Here is a 24,100-nt window from a genome sequence, read left to right as displayed (position 1 = left end):
TGATATTTGTAAGAGATTTCACTACGTATACCATTGGAAGAGAACTCTCCAGAACACCCTAGCTGTCGCAGGATCAGATGTTCCAGCCCACATTGCAGTGTCTGAAGAACACGTTGTTTTGAGTGGAAATTGGATCTAAGCGATGCCTATTTTCTCCAGTAAATACAAACTTGGGAAAATTCTGCTACACCCTTGTTCTCCTAAGCTTGAATGGCATGGAACTGGCGAGAAACTGGTCGGGGGCTAGAGAGATGGCTCAGCGGATAAGAGCACTAGCTGCTTTTCTAGAGGACCCAGGTTTGATTCCCACTCTCCGCATGATGTCTCACACACACGGGTACCTTCTGTTTCTGAGGATCCAATTTCTGGACTGTGCAAATATCAAGCATGCAAGTGGTACACAGACATGCACACAGGCAAGGCGTCCATACATATAAAATAAAATAAAAAGACATTGGTGAAGCCTCAACGCTTTCTTCATACATCCCTGAAGAGTGGGGCTTGAGGTCCCCAGGAGATCCAGTGTGGTCAGGAGGATGGCCTCTACCTGAAGCGCATGCCAACCTTCTGTGACTTTCCCACCCCCAGTTCTGTCAGAAACTACCTTGGTTTCTGAGCCTCCTTTACTGCAGTGACACAGCTTGGGAAAGCCTTGGTCCTGCTGAGGATGAAGACTGCAGACTTCCAGATCCTTTGTTTTCCCCAGGACTTCGTTCTCAGTCTTCACAATATCTGCAAGGGGAAGTTTCAGCATCAGTTGAGATGCTCATGTCCAAGGCCTTCTGAAGTTAGGTCTGCTCCTCAACCATTTGCTTACCATTCCTCTATGTAGTCCCTGCTAGAAGTCCCTGCAGCCCTCAAGTGTGGTCGGTGTACTGATTCTTGTCTTCATTCAAAACACTATCCTGAGCTTAAATAATTGCCATATTCTGCCTTCCTGAATAAAAATGTTATTCCATGTTCTATGAGTTGACAAAGTTGATCATGTTTTCCAGTATATGTATATTCATGGAAGTTTAAGGAGAAGCAATAGATATAACTATAACTTCTTTCTTACCTCCCGCCCTCCTTCCCTTCCCCCTCTCTCTCTTTCTTTCCTCCCCTCCCCTCCTCTCCCTTTTCCTTCCCTTCCCTTCCCTTCCCTTTCCTTTCCTTTCCTTTCCTTTCCTTTCCTTTCCTTCCTTCTCTATTTCCTGTGACCTATTTCTAGACACGACTGTTTTAAACCCTAAACACCCTTCTGTTTCCAACACAAACCTCTTCTCTTCACCCTCCCAGCTTAGGGAATTTTTTCTTTTTCCCCAGATACCTTGATCCTCTGCTGCCTGAGCAGAAAAACCCTATTCCAAAGCATGTATGGACCACAACGGGACCATATCTCAAGCTTCCCAAAGACAAAGCCCATGATTCCTGCCTTTGCCATCAATCCTGTCATAGCTCAAATATTCAAAAACTTTTGTTTGTGGAATCCCAGTTAAAGACACTTAGAGTTATATACATTTAGATCCTAACACTAGCTCTTATCACCAGACATTTAGCTGACCTCCAGTCAGTCATTTACCCTCTCTTGGCCTTACGCCATCATCTATAACATGGGAGGATGACAACACCTGTCTCACAAAATTTTGGGGAAGACCCAGTAATGGAACTGTGCAAAATGCTGCTAAAAATACAAAACCCCGATCAGTTAAGAAGAAGATAAAGCAAAAATGCAGGCCTTCTGGAGAGCGTTGTGAGGTTAAGGCATCCCTTTGCATCAAATCTTTGTCTGGCCTGTGTAGCTCCTGCTGAGGAGATGATGTTGACCCATCTGTGCCCAGAACAGTTTTGATTCGTCAACTTAACAGGTCAGATACAATGGCCCTGTTCCTGCTCTCGTGGGCTTGAGGAAATGAATGCCCCTGGTGCCAGACTTGTGTAGGCCCAAAAATGTGAGCTTATTTCCACCTTTCCTGAAGGTCATAGAGTTTGAGGTTGCTCCAAGTTGTTGACAACAACTATGACCACACATCCTGACCTAGGGTGTGGTTACCTGATCCTTTTGACATTAAGATGGTCCATACAGGTAGATCCACTCCCTGCTAACCAATGGCCAGGAAATTCTAGCATACTCTGTGCCTTCTTTTGAAATAGGAGGTTTGACCTAGGGAGTGGCTGCCTTCAAGATACTTGGTCTATGGTGGGTTCACCACCTAAACAACAGAATGCTAATGATTTGATGTCTCCAAGTAGTGAAGCAAAAAGCTGTTCTAGTTGTCAAAAAGCAGTCTTTTGTCTTCCTTCCCCTGTTTGCATTGGGGTATAAAAGTGTATGAAAAAAAGCCAGGCAGTGGTGGTACATGCCTTTAATCTCAGCACTTGGGAGGCAGAGGCAGGTGGATCTCTGTGAGTTCGAGGCCAGCCTACAAGAGCTAGTTCTACAAGAGCTAGTTCCAGGACAGGCTCCAAAGCTACTGCAAAACACTGTCTCAAAAAACAAACAAACAAACAAAAAGCAAAACAAAAAAAGAAAAAAGAAAAGAAAAAAGGTGTATGGAAAATAAATTCAGCATTCAGTATTTGCTGAGTTGCCCTCCGTTACTATCCTATGTCTTAGTGATTCTTATCTCTGTGTCTCCTACTTAATATTTTTCTAATCCTCATGCCCCTACCCTGGTAAGTGGTATACTTGTCAAACCTGGTCCCCGACACAGACTAAACCTGGTGGCTAATCCACCATTTTAAAGGAACCAGTCTGGGGCATCTCACCAGTTTCCTGTGTCACGTGACACTCCTGTAGCATCAATCTGTCTTTGGCAATAGCCAACTTCTCGCCGAGTTTTCTCGCGGTGCTCTTCAACTCGGAGTTCTCCTGCCGAGCCTCCCTCAGCTGCACATCGAGGTCCTAAACAGAGGGAAGGGCTTAGTGGAGATGCCAAGTGCACAGAACAGCTGCTAGATCTGAAAGGTGGGTGAGGACGGCACAGCAGCTCAGGGGTCAGCAAATCCTTACCCACCCGCCGATGGTAGTAGTGTGACCCCTAGGAAAGTTATTTGTCTCTTCTCCAGAGAGGGCAGGATAAGGTAAAAGTATGTAGAAAAAGTACTGGGGGAGTAGGAGAAATGCTAGCTGTAGCTTTGAGACATGGGTTTCTGTGCTTCTGTGGGGCTTACAAAACTGACTCGTCAATGGGTCTGCTCTCTGAACAAAAATTTCCCAAGGGTTTCAAGAGAGTCGAGTTTTTTTCTTTTTTCTCTTCCTTCCTTCCTTCCTTCCTTCCTTCCTTCCTTCCTTCCTTCCTTTCTTAGAATGAACACACAAAATTAAAATAATTTAGAATTATACTAGCTAGAGTTGAAAACTTTACATTATAGTCACGTGGGTCAGGCATTAAACCCCTACCCCCACCCCGGATTACCGTCTCCTCTGTAAACTGTAGGCTTTGTGAGGCCAGGTCTAGCTCACTGTGCATCCCCTGACTGTAAACCTAGACCCAGCCCAAAGCAGGTATTTAATAAACACCTGTTGAATGGATGTGGATGAACCGATACCTGCAATGATACCGACCATGGTGGAACTGGAGTCTTAGCACAGTGCCTGACTAGTGGTGGGTGTTTAGAAGTAGCAACTTTGCCCCTTACGCCCCGCGGAGGAAGAGGAGGCTTTACCTGGACCCTTTCTTTCAGTTTCTGGGCGTACTTCTTCAGGTCACTTATCTTGCGCCCTCTGTGCTCCAGGTCCCCTTCCAGCTTCCTGACCTGAGCCTGCAGGGCTGACTCCTGGACCTGGAAGTTCTTTCGAAGGCCTGACTCCTTTTCCTGCCACTGCCATAGGGCCTCGCTAACGGACTGCTGCATGGCCTGCCGGATGGCCTCATTTTCCCGCTCATACGTGGCCTGTAGCTCCTCTGCTTTGCGGGCATAATCCTGGCTCAGCTGCTGGTTCTCAGATCGCAATCGCTCCACTTCCAGCAGGACCTGGTGCATCCCTGGTCGCTGGCCAGATTCGGCTGTGGCATCAGGGCTCTCTTGGGATAGCGGGACCCACTGGGGGCCCTCGTGGTTAGTCAGCAGTTGGAGCCTCTTCTCATAATCAGCCTTGAGCTCCAGCATCTCCTTGGAAAGGGTCAGGACTCGTTCAGCATGCTCAGCCTCTGCCCGCAGCTCTCTTTCTTTGGTTTCTAACTTACAGGAGGCTGACTCAGCCAGGGCCTCCTGTGTCAGCCTCTTCTGCAGCTCCAAGGCACTCTCCAGGGTCTGGATGCGCTTCAGAAGAGCCTCTGCATCTTCACTGGGGCGGCCCTGTTCTTGCAGGAGCCTGGCCCTGGTTTCAGCCACTGCATCCTGGAGCTCCTCCTGGTGGGCTTCCCGCAGTGACTCCGCACTGGCCTCTGCCTCATCCTGGCGGGTATTCAGGGCATAAATCACCTACAGGACCGCAGACAAAGCACAGTGAGAGCAAGCAGGTGGTGCATGGGAGCGTGACCGTGACCAGAGATGCTTCACCTTGACGCCGAGATCTGCTCATACAAGCAGAGCCCAAGAGAAGGATTTTCAGAGGGGCAATGACTTGGCATATTACAAATGGTTCCCAGGAGAAGTCAGTAGGAGAGTAGGGAAGTGAGTCTGGCAGGTAGTGGGACCAAGGTCAAGGAGTGACAAGCACAAATATTTGAGAGGGAAATTTTGGTGGAACTGTATAAAGGATCTCCTGGGTACAGTGGTAATCCAGGGAAGGCTTTTAAAGGAAAGAAATAATGTGATCTAATTTATTTAAAAAACAATGCTTTGGGATGCAAAAAATCCAATAAAGTTTCAGAGAATTGAAACCAGCAATATATTTAATAGAAAGAGAGAAGAAGCATTAGAGAAAATCTAACATCTTTCTTTTTCCGAGACAGGGTTTCTTTGTAGTCCTGGCGTCCGTGGAACTTGATCTGTAGACCAAAGTGGCCTTAACTTAGAGATTTGCCTCTGAGTGCTGGGATTAAAGGCATGCATCACCATGACTGGAAAACCCAGTCTCTTTCTATGACTAAAAAAACTTTTTTTTAAGTGCAATAAGCTATAACTTGAAGGGAAACTCCTCAACTTGACAGAGCATAGCTATAAAAACCCATAGTTAATAACAGTAATACTACTCAGCCAGGCAGTGGTGGCTTTAATGTAAGCACTTAGGAAACAGAGGCAGGTAGATCTCTGTAAGTTCAAGGCCAGCCTGGTCTACAGATCAAATTCCATGGACAGCCAAGGCTAACAAAGAAATCCTGTCTTAAAAATCAAGCAGCAGCAACAACAACAAAAATGTACTCAATGAGAAAGACTGAATGCTTTCCTCGGAAGATCAAGAACAAGGCTAGGATTACCTGTTTACTCTGTGCCTAAAAAAAAGGAAAGCAAAGGATGGTTGGCATGTCAAGTGGAGAACAGTAGGAAAGGGGCTTAGAACCAGCACAAAGCCCAGGAATTGAGAACAATGCCCAGGAAGATGATCTGGGTAATAGGAAAATGTTTACTGAAATTTAAATGTTTACTGAGTTAAAGGCCAACCTGGTCTACAGAGAAAATTCCAGCCTATCCAGGGCTGTATAATGAGACAGCCTCAAAAAAGAAATACAAAAAAAAAATTGAAATGAAGGTAGTCTGAGTGTGGTGAAGAAAATTTGGAATTGTGTTTGGCAGTATTTGCTACACCTCTGGACATAACTGATGGAGAAGACACCAAGGCAAGAGTTCAGATGGGAGAAGTCTGAGCTAGAGACCAGAGACAAAGGGCTACAGAATGAAAAGAGTTATGCATCTGTTTGCTGCTGGTGCTTGCTACAAAAGAGTCTAGAATATATCTGTGTGTAAGGTGGGAATGACTGACAGAGAACCCAGGAATAAAGGCAGTAAAAGATCAAATTCCCTGAGTAGGGTGTCTCACAGAAATGGGTCTTCCACAAGAGACAGAGGGAGAGATGGGGACAGGTTCATTGTACTTGTGACAGGAGAATGAGGAAGCCACCACAATACAGAGGTGAGAATGTGGCTTCTACATTCTCAGCCAAGAACAAATTAAGGTCACCAAATAGTGGATTCCTATACTTACTCGCCCATGCTTTGCAAATCATGGCCTTGTACTCTTGAACTCTTTGGACATTGAGTGTCATTTCAGGGTGCTTAGTAGAGGCTGAGCAGGTGGGGACCTGCTTCTCTTCAGGCAGAGAAGAATAGCATTTACACTAATGATCCAATTTTGTGTAGTTTAGGAAAAACCCGAAAAGTTTCTATTGCTTTTTCTTTTTAAAAATTGAAACAATTATTGAGAGAGAGAAATCTGATTAGAAAGGATCTATGAGAGGAAGTTTTGGCTATCTCCTCTCTCTGTGTATACATAATTATAATTACAAGATGATTCATAAAGAAGGTCAAATGAACTTCCAGAGGTGGTCATTATATCTTGATTTAATAAGAGTTTACTAGAGACCACAGAACTCAAAGAAAGAGTAAGTACCCAGGAAGCTCACATCTGTTTTTTATTATGTCCATATGATATTGCTAATGACTTACTTTTTTGTCTTTGCTAACAGAATGCAGGCCCCATGAAAGAAGAATTTGGTTTCTTGTTTATCATTATCTATCCCCATGCCTGGCTCCAAGTGGATGCACTCAAAAGATTCTCAAATGGGTAAGTGAGAGGGGAGCAGGCTGATGGACTCATGAAGTCGTAGGAAAACCAGCTCCACTTTAAAAATCATGAATCCAGCATCCGGTGTATTTGTTCTTGTTCTTGACCTCTCTGCCTCTTTCTGTTTATCTTCCTCCCTTTCCCACTGCACTCTCCCAGGAAGATGCCACAATAAACGAAGCTACTGTGTCCCCAACTCCCCACTCACAATACTGCACACCGTGCACAGTATCTAGCCACTTCAGATAGTTTCTACAGTCTCCTAATGACTTTTGTCTAACAGCATATCTTTGGTAAGTGAAGTTGAAATTGATATCCCACGGGCGGTGATTTGTGTTAATAATAAGCCCATTTTGTGCCTACTACATGAGTAGGTGCAGGACATACATTTTTATTTCAGGAAATCCCCATGGCAACTCTACAAAGATGGTATTTTTCTTCTTATTCTACCATGGAGAATTGGGTTGCAGAGAAGTTCCATAACTTTTAGAAAGCCTAAAAATGTATAATCAGGAATATGAACACTCACTGCCCAGGACTGCAGTCTGTCTTGCGGATTCTTTTAGTCATTTACTTATTTATGGATTTTCCACACACCTGGGAAGAGCTAGGTTCCAGACAAGGCACTGGAAATACACATAATTGAATTTGCAACCTTAAAAATAATACTCATCGGACTGTGGAAATGATTCAGCTGGTAAAATGCTTGTCATGAGGACTTAAACTGGCTCCCCTGCACCCACATAAAACCTGAGTATGGTGACATGCCTGTAATCCCAGCAAAGGAGAAAGAAACTGCAGGGTCCTTAGGTCTTGCAATCTAGTCTAGTTTAATCAGTGAGCTCCAGGTTCAATGACAGACCCTACCCTAAGAATAAGTAAATAAATAAGCAAATAAAAAAATGTTTGAGTCAGATCTGGTAGTATACAATATTCAGGAGGCAGTGGCAGGCAGATCTCCTTGAATTCAGGTCAGCCTGGTCAACAAAATTTCCAGGACAGCCAGAGTTTCATGGTGAGACAGACCCTGCTTCAAAAACAAAACAAACAAAAAAATAAATGTTGACCAAGATTAGAGAAATCACTTGATATAGACTTCTAACCTCCATATATACTGATGTACATGGTGCACACATACACATATATATTTGAAGTGTGTGTTTCAATATATATTGACAAATGCTATAACAGGACTATAAGTTACTATATGGTAAGAGAGGCAGGACTCTGATTTTCCAGAAAAAAGTGAGCCTTCCCATCTCTTCAGTCTTGAGGTGATCAAGTCCCCTTTCACTGTCTATTTCTGAATGCACAAGAACAATTTCATTTCTCTGTGTTGATCTTCAGCACTTTATATGAAGAGAGGGGCATGATAGGCACATAATAAATGTCCATAATGGAATTGTTAGAGATCATCAATAATGCATACCTTCCTGTCACAGACAATAATTGCTGCTAGAAACAGACATCAAAAGAGACAGCATTTCCTAGTCACTTGCTCTGAAGTGGGACCATCTGAGTAGCCTTTGGATAGATGGGATGGTGAGTTTCATGTTAGGGACAAAATGGGGTTAAGGTTACCAAAGGTGTATGTCCTTCTCGGTCTTCCTGTTGCCATTCACAAACCTAAAACTCAGAATTTACAGGTTAAATTTAAAATGAAAAGCATCTGAGACCTCAAGGACCAAGAAGGGTTACCTACCCACTGGGAGCACAGGATATAACCTAGAAATGAACTACTGTATTGAGCCTCTGACCGCCTGGTCTTGTCAATCATGATATTTGCTAGTTCCCCTGGATGCAACAGAGAGTGTAAAGATTCACTAAAGGACTCACAAGCTCAGCAAATATTCATACCCACGGCTGTGATTTAGTACAGAAAAGTCAGCTGAGGGACAGGGGCCTGGGAGTAAAGCTGAGTAAAGCTTCCAAGAGTCCCCTCTCACAGGCACTAAGTCACTCAGTGAGAAGTTGTGGTGATATATGTCAAACAATCTGCTAAGGATGCTCTGATCAAGGGTAACAGCAATAGCCATGTCAATGTGGATGGGGAAAGACCATGAGACCTCGACCCTCCACAAAGAACTACAAATGATTAAGGAATGCTGGCTTATCCAATACCAAATGGTCAGTCCTGAAAATACACTTAAAAGTAACATTATACAGACTGAGCAGATTATATTTAGGAATATATATATGTGTGTGTGTGTGTGTGTGTGTGTGTGTGTGTGTGTGTGTGTATAATAGCAATTAATGATAAAAGGGGGTATGAATTTGAAAGAGAGCAAAGATGAATATGTGGGAGGTTTTTTACTTTAATAGAGGGAAGGAAGGGAAGGAACACTCTAAAGTAAAAGAAAAAAAGATTTAGCAACCAAGGTTTTTACTGCTCAGGCAAACAACATCTTCTTGGCATGCACCAAAGTTCTAAACACAAAGAAGGAAAGCGGATAGTCAGTAAAAATGACATTTGAAAAGATGGTTTGGAATAGTGAGAGCAGTTCTTACTGGTTTGAGCAGGGGACCCTCTGGAAGTTGATAATTTCTTAGATGCCAGATGAGGGTCAGACACCTTGCAAACATTGTATTCTAAAAAAATAAACAAACAAACTTTAAACTGTCACATTAGCTCCTTACTGCATGTGTAATATCCTCAAATGATAGAGAAATACTTTTATTTCTCATTAAAAGGATCTCTTTAACAGAGACAAATCTTAGCATGATTGGGGGAGTTCCTGTGGGAAAGAAGAGAATGTCCTTGAGAAGTTCATTCCATGAACGTTAGCTTTGTGGGGTCTGGAAAGATGCCTCTGTGTATGGTGCCTGCTCTGTAATCATGGGAGTCCGTGCTCAGACCTCCAGAACCCACATAAATGCTGGATGTTGTCAGTAGCCTGTAATCCCAGCACTAGCATTGGAGTCAGAGGATCACAGGAGTTCTCTGGTCAGCTAGCCTTGCAGAAATGGTGAGCTCTGGTTTAGTGAGAAACACTGTCTTAATAAGGTGGAGAGCAATGCAGGAGGACTGCCAGTGTCGGCCTCTGACCTTCACATGCATGCGCATGGGTCAGTATAACTACATACCTCCAAATACACCCGTTGACAGAGATTTCTGTCCCTCCAGATCCTGCAGCTATTCAGTCCCAAAGAAATACACAGAGATCTACATTAATTATAAAACTGGTTGGCCTATTAGCTCAGGCTTCTTATTAAATAAACTCTTATGACTTACATTAACCCATAATTCTTGTCTGTGTTAGCCACATGGCTCAGAACCTTTTATCAGTGAGGTGTTCTCATCTTGCTTCCTCTGTGTCTGGCTTCCTCTGTGTTGAATGCATACTGACTCTTTTCTCTTCCCAGAATTCTCCTGTTCTCATCGCCCTGCCTCTACTTCCTACCTGGTTGCCCTGCCTATATACTTCCTGCCTGACTACTGGTCAATCAGCATTTTATTAAAATAAAACAAATGACAGGATACAAGACCATTGTCCCACAGCACACACCACACCCCCATACACAATAAAAGAAGCTAGCTTTGTAATTGTATCCAAGATAAAATAAGTTATATACTGATGGCAGTGATTTGGAGATACTTGGCAGAATAGAAAGCAAACTCAGATCTGATATGTCCTGACAGCCATGAAAACACTCAATAAAAAAAAAAATTCAATGTCACACCAATTTGAGGAAAAAAATCAGGGTACCTAGAAGGAGGGACTGTTTTTCTTTTTACTTTTCTTTTTTTTAATTACTTTAAAAATACCAATCCAAATTCCTACTTCCTCCCCTCCTCCCCTTCCCCTCCCACTGCCTCCACACTCGCTCCCCATCCCCTCCAATCTTAAGAGAGGGCAAGGTACCCTGCCCTGTGGAAAGTTCAAGGCCCTCCCCACTACATCTAGGTTGAGCAAGGTATACATCCAAAGAGAATAGGATCCCCAAAAGCCAGTACATGTAATAGAGACAAATCCCAGTGCCATTGTCATTGGCCACACAGTCTGCCTCAACTGTCAACCACATTCAGAGGGACTAATTTGATCCCATGATCATTCATTCTCAGTCCAGTTGAAGAGTGGTATTGCTGGATCCTGAGGTAGGTAGATTCCCAATTTTCCAAGAAACCACCACACTGATTTCCAAAGTGGTTGCACAAGTTTGCATTCCCACCAGCAATGGATGAGTGTTCCCCTTACTCCACATCCTCTCCAGCATAAGCTATCATTAGTGTTTTTGATTTTAGCCATTCTGACAGGTGTAAGATGGTATCTCAAGGTTGTTTTGATTTGCATTTTCCTGATAGCTAAGGAAGTTGAACATGTCCTTAAGTAATTTTTGACTATTTGAAATTCTTCTGTTGAGAAATCTGTTTAGTTCAGAACACCATTTTAAAATTGGGTTATTTAGATTTTAATGTCTAATTTCTTGAGTTCTTTATATATTTTGGAGATCAGTCCTTTGTCTGATGTGGGGTTAGTGAAGATCTCCCATTCAGTAGGTTGCCTTTTTATATTTATTTATTTATTTATTTATTTATTTATTTATTTATTTATTTATTATGTATACAATATTCTGTCTGTGTGTATGTCTGCAGGCCAGAAGAGGGCACCAGACCCCATTACAGATGGTTGTAAGGCCACCATGTGGTTGCTGGGAATTGAACTCAGGACCTTTGGAAGAGCAGGCAATGCTCTTAACCTCTGAGCCATCTCTCCAGCCCCAGTAGGTTGCCTTTTTGTCTTATTGACTGTGTCCTTTGCTTTACAGAAGCCTCTCAGTTTTAGGAGGTCCTATGTTTTCATTGTTGCTCTTATTGTCTGTGATACTGGGGTTATATTTAGGAAGTGGTCTCCTGTGCCCATGCACTGAAGGCTACTTCCCACTTTCTTCTCTATCAGGTTCAGTGTGGTCAGATTTATATTGAGGTCTTTAATACATTTAGACTTGAGTTTCATGCATGGTGATAGATATGGATCTATTTTCATTCTTCTACAGGTTGACATCCAGTTATACCAGCACCATTTGTTGAAGATGCTTTCTTTTTTGCATTGTATAATTTTAGCTTCTTTGTCAAAAATCAGGCATTCATAGGTGTGTGGATTAGTATCCGGGTCTTCAATTCGATTCCATTGGTCAACATCTCTGTTTTTATGCAAATACCAAGCTGTTTTCATTACTGTAGCTCTGTAATAGAGTTTGATGTTAGGGATGGTAATACCTCCAGAAGTTCCTTTATTGTATAGGATTGTTTTGGCTATCCTGGGCTTTTGTTTTTCCATATGAAGTCGATTATTTATTCAAGGTCTGTGAAGAATTGTGATGGGATTTTGATGAGGATGGCATTGAATGTATACATTGCTTTTGGTAGGATTGCCATTTTTACTACATTGATCCTTCCTATCCAAGAGCATGGGAGATCTTTTCATTTTCTGGTATCTTCTTTAATCTTTCTTCAAAGACTTAAAGTTCTTGTCAAATAGGTGGATGGACTGTTTTTCAAGCATGTTTAAATGAGTCTTCCCTGCAATGTGAACATTCGCCCAATGTACTCTTAAATCAACATATAATCAAATTTCAAGCTAGAAATAATAGCCAGAGTCCCATATTATATGCATAAATCGTTGTAGAGAAATTGGCATGGGCACATTAGTCCCACTGTCTATTTGAAAGACCCCAAACAGTCCCATAAGGGTTTCTCCAAACTGCTATGTTGTGCTGAGTTCTGTCTAGATAACCCCTTACTTTCTGAGGATGCCCACGATCAATCTTTCCTACCCCCTTTTTGTCCCATATAGTCATATACTCACCCATGGTTAGGACTCATAAACAAAAATATTAATTATGTATGCTATATTTTATAATAATACATGCCATATTATGTTTTATATCATATTTTATATACATCCATTTGCATCTTGATTTTTTGTTTACTTATTTTAGAGGCCATGCCATTTCTGTACATAAAGGGATTCATCATTTTTGTGTTTGGCTACTTTGGATGCTATTGCATTGGCTAAGCTAAAATTTATTTCTGTCTGTAAGGATGAAATTTTCTATGGAAATTATTCATATTTACCTGATACATCATCATTAAGTAAATTTTGATTAATTTTTTTCATTTCTACTATTAAGTAGAATTTTGCTTCTCAGCTTATAAATGCGACTAATTTGAAATTTCAGAAAATGGCCTTAGAAAAATTAAATCTTCATAATTAATACAAGATTCATAGGAAGAAATGAAAAAGGTGTCTCCGCTTGTGGAAAAGGGTGTGATGGTACATTTTGCATCATAAGACTTGTCTGAAGAGGTTAGGGGTACAATTACAAGCACCAAATTGATCTCGCCACACAACTTGAAACATGGAGGTGTATGCAAGTATTCATGGGAATGACTAGGACAAGCACATTTCAACTTTCTGCCATGTTCATTATGACCCAAATGGAATTCCTGCCTGTTCCTGCTTTTCTAGCATTGAGAGATGGATTGAATAATCACTTGCAGTTTATAGTCAGAGTCCCAGCATTCCTGGATTTTAGCAGGAGATTCTGGATTAATGATTCAACTTTATTGGAGCTTAGCAGTAAAATTAGAAAAAGAATAATATCTTAGGGTTTTACTGAGAGCTAGTGAGATAATGTTCAGGGGCTTAAATGCTATCACCTGTCTGGAAAAAATACTTGGACTCTTAATTAGGTGCTGGGAAAAAGCCAATATTCAGTGTTCAGTGTACTTGGTAGTATATAGTCAATATTGGGAGCATTATTAGCATGGTTCATGTCCTAGAAAATAGAGCCAGTCAGACCATTTTCTTGAAAGTTTGTAGGCTAGTAGAATGTTGGAGACCACACTGTTTGTCAACATTTTTGTTTCATTATTTTTACTTCCTTGCCATGGTCCTTCCCAGTGTGTAGATGGAATTTACTTCTCTTTCATAATAAGGCTAAACTTGACTCTGTAACTTGCTTTAGGAAATAGAATGTGGACTTGTTCCTCGCAGAGGCTTTAAATGTGTTAATGTATTTTGGCTTCCTTTCTCATGTTTCTGCCTTTTATCACGAAAAAAGTATGTATAGAGTTGTCACTACGTCCATAATGAGAGATATGTGGAGTACACACAGCCCCAGTTAACAGCCTGGAATTAATGGCAGCCAACCTGAGCATGAGACCAATCATTGTTGCAGGCATTGAGGATTAGAACCTATTGTTACACAACAATATTAGAGGAAAATATCACTGATGTACAAGAAGAGTGCTGTGGGATAATACTTTTGTACATTGTATAGATTTACCACTCATATTAGTCTAATAAAAATGCTGATCAGCTAGTAACCAGAAAGGAAGTATAAGTGGGCTGACCAGATTAAGAGAATTCTGGGAAAAGGAAAGGCAGAGAGATACAGTCACCAGTAAGACACAGAGGAAGCAAGATGAGAATACCTTACTGAGAAAAGGTACTAGGCCACATGGCTAAGCATAGACAAGAATTATGGGTGAATTTAAGTTGTAATAGCCAGTTAATAATAAGCCTGAGCTAATAGGACAAACAGTTCATAATTAATATAAGCCTTTGTGTGTTTCTTTGGGACTGAACAGCTACAGAAACAGGCAGAACAGAAGCTTCTGTCAACAACAGACATTAAATGTAAGGTAATTAGTATACACAGTAGGTAACTGGGATGCTCTGCTAGAAGTCTGCAGAGGAACAGAGAAAGGCAAGGGGGAAGATATGACCAAGGGGTAAGATAGTGATGACTCTAGTATTTCTCCTTGTTCTTCTGCACCAACACTAATAGGTCAGTTCCATTATAAACTTGCTTTAAGTTTTGTTGTTAATATGTTTTTGAGACAGGGCCTCATTCCGTGACTTTGGCTTGTCTGGACTCACAGCTCTGTGTAGCCTTAAAATCACAGTGATCTTTTGTCTAAGCCTCCTAAATGCTAAGATTACAGATCCACATTACCATATCTGGTTCTATATATTTTATCATTAGTAAAACTCACTCTTTTGGTTTCACCTTCCAAATTTCCTCTACCTGTTAGAGCAAACTCCTCTAATATTTTGTCTATTGTCACTAACTTTTCACATCTCCTTCCTTCTTGAATCCTTTTCAATCAATCAGCTCTTAATCCAACCAATCTACCCAATTGTTCAAGGGGAATGTGGGATTCCCTCTGTATGCTGCAATTACCATTGGTGAATAAAGAAACTGCCTTGGACTGTTGATAGGGCAGAACTTAGGTAGGCATGGAAAACTAAACTGAATGCTGAGAGAAGGAAGGCAGAGTTGGGGAGACATCATGGAGCTTCTGCAGAAGACAGTTCCACTGAAATTTCGCTGATAGGCCATGACCTTGTGGTGATGATTAATGGAGATGAGTAAAATTAAGATGTAAGAGTTAGCAAATAAGAAGCTAGAGCTAATGGGTCAAGCAATGATTTAAATAATAATATAGTTTTGTGTGATTATTTTGGGTCTGAGCAGCTGGGAACAAAACATGTAGCTTCCTTATAACAAATTGGCATGCCAATGTGATGGACCAAATCCATGTAAAACCTGAGAGGGCTTGGAAAGAAATTCCAGACATTAAAAAAAAAGTTTAGTCACATTAATGGTCTTTGCTTGCTGACAGCATGCTGAGGCTCCTTTAAGAGAGGTCTTACTGATTCAGTGATAGCAGAAAAAAGTCACGCCATTTTGAAATGCAGGCTTTCTTTGGTCATGCTGCCAGAGAGACCTCTGACTCTTTCAGGAGGTTAAATATTTATATTTTGGGTTGTGAGCCTAGCCTTTAATGGCTGAGCCATCTCTCCAGCCCACAGCTGAGCATTTAAATGGGGTTTGTAAGCAGCGTGTTACAAACTGCTTGATGGCTCAACATAGACTGGCTGCACACTTGGAACTGGGGCAAAGTACATGGCTCTCAGAGGCACTGAACAGCTCTGCCATGCTGAACTGGGAGGGGGCAAGCAGATTGTGCCATATTTGACCTAGCAATGCCGTATCTTAAGTTTTTAGGACATGCTTAACATTTTAAGAAGCACTCCTAGACAGTAAAGAATTACAGATACACAATAGGACAAATTCAGATGGAGAAGGCCTCTAAATGGGTCAGTGTTGGATAAATGTATGTAGGCTTGGGAGAAAGATGATAAAAATAAGTAAATGGTTTAAAAAAGGTAAAGTCTTTAAAGAGACAGAGTACAGACAGTCATAGATTAAAAGAAGTAAAAAAGAATAAGCCACGTAAAGATGGGATATACACAGAGAGTCTGGATTATGTATACTATTGTGTTTTCTTTGAATGACTTCAGAGAAACATTTGATTCTGGGGATTGCTAAGTTAAGTCAACATATATATTTTAAAGGTATCTTAAATTCAAAATATGGGTCTAAGGATATGTTGCTTTGGAAAAGAAGTTCTTCTTTTGTTTACATAGGGGATAAGAACCTGTAAAAATCCTTCCAGACTAATGTGGTTTGATGGACCAAGACCTTCTGAAAGGCTGCCTTGATTACCCCTCAAATATTACTTTGTCCAACTGCTGATTGAGATGAACCTAGCACACAGGATACACCATGAAAGACCTGACTAATAATGCCCTAATCAGCAGGAAGTAGTCTAGATAACTATGCCCAAATTCCCAAATAATATTTATAATTTTTTTTACATTTAAAGGGGAATATGCTATAAATATTTTCAGTGGTATGGATCTTGGTTTATTGATATAAATTTAAAGTCAATTCTGCTATATGCATATTTCTGCTCTTGATTAAGGTATTGTGATTGTGTAGTTCATTTTAAAATGTAATGTATAATTAAGAAATATAGGTCAATAGACAATCATCTATAATAGTCAAGCTTGTAGTCATTTTCTAGATGTACAGAGATGTATTTCAGATGGGTAGGGATTCTTCAAACCTTTCAAAGACTATAGAATATAGCATTTAAATGTTTTAAGAAGTTAGGACTTTTCATGACAATGAGATACAGCTGCTGCTGACAGCACCAATCTATTTCAAGAGGAAGTTGGTCATCAAAGCAGCTCCTTATGGAGTTGGTTAGCCATTTGGGCAAGAAACTGCTCTTACCTGGACTGATTGGTGATACACTGAACATTCAGGACCCACAGGAAATGACTGCTAAACTTGCCTAAAGGTGAGACAATCCTTCGGGGTTCCTGCTTGATGAAAGAGTCTGCTAGATATTCTGTAGGACACAGAAGAAGGTGACTGAGAAACTGCCAGTATAGGCAGAACTGTCTTTGAAATTTCTTGCTTCATGGAAAATTCTGCTGGATACTATGGGCCTATAGGCTGAAGATGGATGTCCCAATTGTACAGAAAACTTTGGGTGACTGTCCAGGAAATGAGATGTCTCTATAAATTCTAGAGTTTTGGAAGTTATTTACAATGCACTTCTTGTTTACTTAGGTAATATTATTTCCTTCTGTAGTCTTTGATGGAGTTGAATAATTTATAGTTATAGATGTAGTTTTCCTTAGTTATGATAAAAGATGAAGTAGATATAAATAGTGTAACTAATTATTGCCTGATACCTGTTTTTATGTGTAATTTTACTATGTTAAAGTTAAAACCTTTTTTATTTAAATAGAAAAGGGAAGGTGATGTGGGATTCCCCTCTGTATTCTGTGAATACCATTTGTGAATAAGGAAACTGCCTTGGCCTGTTGATAGGGCAGAACTTAGGTAGGTGGGAAAAACTAATCTGAATGCTTGGAGAAGGAAAGTGGAGTCAGAGAGAAGCCATGGAGCTGCTGCAGGAGACAGATACACTGACAACTTTGCTGGTAGGCCACGACCTTGTTGTGATGCACAGATTAATGGAGATGGGTTAAATTAATATGTAAGACTTAGTAAATAAGAAGCTAGAGCTAATGGGACAAGCAGTGATTTAAATAATATAGTTTCTTGTGTGCTTATTTCAGGGGTGAGCAGCTGGGAATGAAACAAGCGATCTCCTTATAATACCCCCACACTGCTTAAGCTAGTAATAACTAAGCAAGGAAAGAAAACTAAGGATTCTCCAGAGGGAGCTCTGAATTTAGATAATGATCTACTCCGAAAAGCAAAGGTCATAGACTTGTTGTCTCTTCCTTTGAGAAAACAGATTGGAACAGGTCCCAGACAAGGCTAGTCTCCTTCAAACAAATGAACTTGGAATAAATTTCTAGACAGATCCAAGATGCTAATTAAAATCTCATTATTATCCATCAGAGAGCTGTTGCTAAGTACCTGATACATGCCATTGAACTGTGAGATATAAGCTTCTCAGTAATTGAAACTCACTGTCTCCTAAACCAATTTAGAAAAAGACTCAGTTGATAGTTATGAACAGTCTCACAGCAAGACTCTTAATTGGAACCACTGTGATACTTATACCTGGAAACCACTTTCCTTCCTTTCATGGAATTTTATAAGCTGTATAAGATGTGAGACCTGGAAAAGGACCATTTTGTCCACCTCGAATCTCACTCAAATGACTTGTTTAGAGATTCCCCTTGGCGGTACAAACTGGTCAACCTATATGCACACGTGTGAAGGACAATCCTATTGTGAATATACAAAAAGGTTGACACTTTCATCATGAAATAATCCGAGCTGTGGCATAAGAACCTGTAATAACAAGCACAGAAACAGAATCGCATGGACCACGGAGATGTTTCAGCAGCTGAAGGTGCTACCTGTGCAAGCCTCATGATCGGATCTATGTTTGATCTCTGAAACCCACCTAGCAAGCCTGATACAGTGGCATACATCTGTGATCCTAGCACTCCTTAGAAATGGGGTGAGAAGACAAGAGAATGGTTAGAATGCTCCAGATCCAGCCTAGAATCAATAGTACAGCAGTAGAAATGGGAGACCTTGTCTCAGCAAGTGGGAAGGTGAGAACTGAGTCCTGAAAGTTGACCTCAGAGCCTCTGTGTGCAACACGGCATGTGTGTACTTGCAATGCATAAACATACACTCAAATAAATAATTAATAAACAGATTTATAAAAATAAGTAATCATGTCAACACAAAAGTATACAGGACAGTTCTTCAAGTTCAGTCAGCTACATTACAATTTTATATAGTTAAATTTTAAAATCAGGCTGTGGTGATTTGAGTGGGAATGACTCTCATAGGTTTGTGTTCAACTTGGTCCCCAGTTTGTGGAACTGTTTGAAAAGGATTAGGAGATGTGGCCTTGTTGGAGGAGGTGTGTCATTAGTGGGTGAGCTTTGAGGTTTCACAAAACTTGTGCCATTCCCATTGTGCTCTCTGCCTTCTGTTGTAGACTGAGATGTGTGCTTTCAGCTTCTGCACCCACACCACTCCGGCCTGCCTGCTGCCATAATCCCCACCATGGTGGTGATAGACTCCATCACTCTAGAACCAGAAGTATCAAACAACCACTTCCTTTTATAAGATGCCTTGGTCATAGTGTTTTATCACAACAGAAAAGTAACTGACAACACAGACTTTGCTTGCTTATACAAGTATGCATATCCACTTTCCAGTTATATAACTGGTACAGCAAGGAGTACTAACATTACTTCTTGTAGCATTTTTTAGTTATGAATAGCTTAAAGGTAAACTTCACAGTCTGATGAATATGAACATTTTAATGCTCATCCTAAATTATTTTTCTGCCCTTCTATAAGACAATTTCCCTAAACATTTTTAATCTGTTTACTATCTCTTTTGCAAAATCATCGGATGAACAGTATGTTTCAAGCTACAAATCTTTATTCAAACATGACTTAATAAAGCTCAAGAATGCATTTGTGACCTGTAGGTTACCTTTGGAAATTGTTTTCCCAGTCAATGCTGGATTCTTGTGCGGAGGCCACATGTGGCCCTAAAGCAACATCAGAGAGTTCTGCCAAATACTCATTCAGAGCTTCAATGTGTGGGTCACAGCAGATGCTGCTCATTTAACTTGTACCCCAGAAACTGAAGGGCTACGTTCATGGCCAGTCCATCTTTTGACTGCTAGGAAGATCTGTAAGAATATAGTCCTTGCCAGCCCACTATGACAAGAACTTAAAAAGCAAGCAAAAACCAAGAACTACAAGAACAGATTGAGTTAAAAATATTTTAAATGTTTATCAAGCTGATGCTAATAACAAAGTACAGTTTACCATTCTAAATGCATGCTTTCATTCATCTGAGTGCATGTCAATAACAGCAACAACAAAAGGGTCAAGTAGATGTCAAAACATGATTAGGTATCTTTGGATGTTATCACCTAATCTATTATCTTCTTCTGCTTTGTTCTTATGCATTTCTTAGTTTCACTATGAGAGATGCACTTCAAATACAATCAGGAAGAAAATGTTCTTTTTAAAAGGTAGGGCAATAGGATGATATCACTTAATCCTTGGGTATATACGCCTGAGAATCAAGCTCCGGAAGGAGAAATAAATCAGACAATGAAGGGCCAAGTTTTCAGGCTTGCTCTGCAGCTCTGCAAGATTTGGCTTCAGTGTGCCTCCTGCCTGGCTGCTGAGAAACAAAAGTGGTCTGTTTGGGTTTGAGCAGTCTAATTACTGTAAATGTGTTTTCTTTGCACTAAGGCCCTTGGTTCCACAAAGACGGGATTAAGAGAGTCTTGCTGAGACATAATGAGGCGTGAAAGAAGCTCCTTAACCACAGGCCACAGTCAAATAATGGAGCGCACATTGACTATAGCTACCTTGTGCTTTCAGAGAGTAGCTTCTGAACTCAGCCGCATATATACCTCTCCAGGGGAAAAAAAAAGAGGCAGTGTTAATAAGGACATTTGGCTTTTGTAAAGTGAAGGGCAACATGGCTCTTGACACTGCCTAGAAATTTCTGCTACTATTCCTGTAAAAAGTCTCACCTAGGACTGTTGCACTTTAACGTTCTTTTAGTCCTTGCCTGCCTTAGGTGTTCTTTCTAAGGCAAGGGGCTGACTACTCTCTCAGCATTCCCTGAAGACTCTTCATCAACCATATTTGAATGCAGAACATTGTAGATGGGAGACCTATCAAATGCAGAACCTGACAACGTTGATGCAGGGTCACAACTTAATCATCCATGTGTCCAAATGCCATACACTAGCATTCTATAGTAGGTCATGTGGCAGATCCTTAGTAGGAGGTACTAGTAAGAACTGCTTGCTGTTAATCAGTGTAGCCTCATTACCTAGCAGACCACAGTTATTCAGGCATGTGGTCCTGAATTCAACAGACAGTGGGTGAATTAATGAATTTTGAATGATATATAGCTGAAACAATCAACTATGAAGAGGTTTTGTTTGCCTATATCTAACATATTTGTTGAAAAGAGGATTTTTCTATTTTTAAGGTTTTTTTCATCACATTCTTCCCAGTGGTATTCTTTGCATAATCTAGAATCAAATCTATAAATGAGAACTGTGGGGGGAAATCTATTCTTATCTCGGCAGTTTTGTTTTTACCACTTGTTTGTTCCCTCTTGTTTCAGGTGTGCTGGCTCCTGAGAGAGAATGCCAAACATGCAATGTCATGGGTACAGGAAGCGTCAAGTTTAATCATTTTGCTGATGATGCACCATGAGAATAAATGTAAAGGCAGCGGGTCTCCTTAGAGCACAGGCTGTGCATGGCAAGAAACTCCCCCTGGGCTGCACAGATGTTCAGAGAATCCTACAGTGTAAGAATGAGTGACTGCTCACAGTACTGCTGACTGTACTACTTAAGCGTCCTAAGTCTGGGATGCTCATCAAATCAACTTTACAAGATTTGACGAGATCATGGTGATGAGACGGTGATAAGCAAGCATAGCAGTGCTAATAATGTTACTATCAATTAGCAATCCTGTAGGGTTTTCAAGACATTTTGATAACATATTCATTATTTTCTTTCATCTGATCCTCATAAGAGTCCCAGCAGGTAAGTTTCATCATTATAGCAATTTTACAGACATACAAATTGAAGATCAGAGAAACTAGTCATAGGCCTGAGGTTATGACGCTGGAACACAGGCAAATCAGGATCCCATTCTGTTCTGACTTCAGTGCTTAGTTCCTAATCACTGTGAAAGAAAACAGGAGTATGTTGTGGAATGTTGTTTTAAGATGTGTTACATTTGTTTATGCCGTGGAACATTTGTTTAATGATGCTGTATTTGTTTAAAGATGTGCTGTATTCTTTTATGTTGCATTTGTTTAACTCTGTGACGCTGTGTTACTTTGTCTGTCTAAAACACCTGATTGGGCTAACAAAGAGCTGAATGGTCAATAGCAAGGCAGGAGAAAAAGGATCGGCAGAGTTGGCAGGCAAAGAGAATAAATTGGAGGAGAAATCTGGGAGGAGAAGATCACAAGAAAAGTTGGAGAGGAGGGACAGCCACTCAGCAACTCAGTCACCCAGCTGACACATCAAGACACTTATTAAGACACAGAGTGAGAAGTGAAGAAAGGTGTACAGAAATAGAGAGAAAGGTAAAAGCCCAGAGTCAAAAGATAGATGGGATAATTTAAGTTACGAAATGCTGGCAAAAAATAAGTCAAGCTAAGGCCGGGCATTCATAAGAAAGAATAAGCCTCTGTGTATTTACTTGGGTGCTGGGTGGCACCCCCGCATAAAGAATAAAAAGTTTTTAAAAACCCAACAACAAGAATACCACTTAAGCAGCAATGAATCCTCATTCTGTGGTCTGTCTAGTCTTGAGTCAAAGTGGTTCCTAATCCTAAGACTGGCAGAGTTCAGGTGAAGATAATTCTAAAACAATTTTGCTAATTGTACTGGTTAAAGAAGGTGCAAATTTATTCTCTTTCTCGAAACAGTAGTGATAGTAGTCCTAAATAGATGTAAAGCTCTGGGGTGTGGCCACTCTGTTCTGCTGTTGTCTTGCACCAACCCTTAAACTGTAGTTTCTGTTACTGACCCTAAGGTCACTGGGGTGGTTACCATCAGTCTCAACGGAGGAAGTAGAGGTGGCCCAGAGCAAGCAACTTGCACTTAGGCTGGGAGAGACTGGAGGTACTCTTCTCTGCTCACTTTCCTCTCTCTTGTGCTTAATTTTGTGTTCACACTCAGCCACACGGAGGCCAGAAAACAACATCCCTAACCGGGATTTTTTGTGTCCTGCAGAAACTAAAGATGGTTCAGTTTCTGAGAGGGAAAGGGGGAGACAGTAAAACTGTTCTTTTGTGGGAGCACCTCACAGAAGGCTCAGAAGGACTAGAAGGATATGAATTAAAATGACTTGTGATATTGTTCTCCATCCATTAGGAAAAGCCTGTTAGTAAGACAAAAGAATGGTTTTGCCGGACAGACTAATACAACAGGGACATGTATAAGAAGCTAAAGGTATCTGTCTGAAAGCACCAGATACCCAGATTCATGTATTGTCATTATGACTAGAACGAATGTGTTTAATGCTCCCTTATGCCAGGACTGTGTAGAGAGGCTCAGCCTCAAAACAAACAAGCAGCAAGCAAACCTATCTTTTCAGAAGTGAGCACATGCCCCCATCCCTAACCCAGAAGCAATCTCTGCTTGATAACCACTCACAGGTGAAACTTTAGTGTCCTCCAAGGGAGTCTCGCTGAGATAACAGACTGCTCTCAAGGGAAGGCCCTGTGCCCAGCAGATGCCAACAGAAGATGGAATCAGGAGAATGTTTGCAGGGTTCTTGTCTCGTAACGCCATGTAGAGCTTCAAATTTTTTATCTTATTATTTTTATTTTATTTATATATATTTCCTTCTCTTTTCACATTACAGGTCTTTTGCAAATATATTACAGCTTCCAGTTTAGTGTTTTTATGGGATTTCCAAATGTGTGAATGAGTGGGTCTCTGCTTTTTGTGTCTTCTCTTGGGCTCTTTTCCTTTTGTTTGCTTGGTCCTATTTCTATATGTTAGATTTTATTTTATCTTATTATATTTTATTTTATTACCCTCCAAAACCTGCTTGTTTTGTAATGAGAGACATAAAGGGGATCGGTCTGGAGGGGAGGGGAGGTGGGGGAGAAACTGGGCTGAGTAGAGGGAGGGGACTATAATCAAGATATATTATGTGAGGAAAAATCTATTTCAATAAAATGAAAGAAAGGTTTCTTTATCTTGATCACTTTTCTCTCCTGCACCTTGCGTGATGACTGATACAAAGCAAGTGTTTTAAAAGCACCCTGTGCTGAACACAAATAATGGGTTTCCCTAAGTGCTTCATACAATAAGGAAATCAGAAAATGAGTATTAGGCATACATGTATAATACATAAGTAAATGTTTCACTGTAGGTTTTGAAACCCAGTTGGGCTGCTGTTTGCACTTCTTCCTTGAAATGAAGTCTATCATCTCACTTTGGGAAGAGGGCTGCTGTCAGGGCGGCCTTATTGTTTGGGTCACAATAGGCAGACAAGAAAGAGTGACAGCTGCTTCGTGGGAGGGAGGATGAGTGAGTGGTTTTATGGTTGCCTTTACTTAATATTTATA

At 40.8% G+C, this 24,100-nt stretch overlaps 1 protein-coding gene across 1 annotated transcript in view; it reads right to left on the bottom strand.

The window, feature by feature from the left end:
- Fam184b (family with sequence similarity 184 member B) overlaps positions 1-24,100 on the bottom strand; it is a 95,478-nt gene that overhangs the window by 48,262 nt on the left and 23,116 nt on the right. Inside the window, exons 2-4 of the mRNA XM_042054866.1 lie at positions 3,649-4,407; positions 2,749-2,884; positions 605-732 (exon numbers count right to left, since the gene is read on the bottom strand). Coding sequence (XP_041910800.1) covers positions 605-732; positions 2,749-2,884; positions 3,649-4,407 — 1,023 coding nt within the window. The remainder of the gene's footprint in view (positions 1-604; positions 733-2,748; positions 2,885-3,648; positions 4,408-24,100) is intronic.

The sequence above is a fragment of the Arvicola amphibius genome, chromosome 1, assembly GCF_903992535.2.
Source record: "Arvicola amphibius chromosome 1, mArvAmp1.2, whole genome shotgun sequence".
Classification (NCBI taxonomy): Eukaryota; Metazoa; Chordata; class Mammalia; order Rodentia; family Cricetidae; genus Arvicola; species Arvicola amphibius.
The sequence above is the reverse complement of the archived record's forward strand: the minus strand, read 5'-3'. Positions and strand labels throughout refer to the sequence as shown.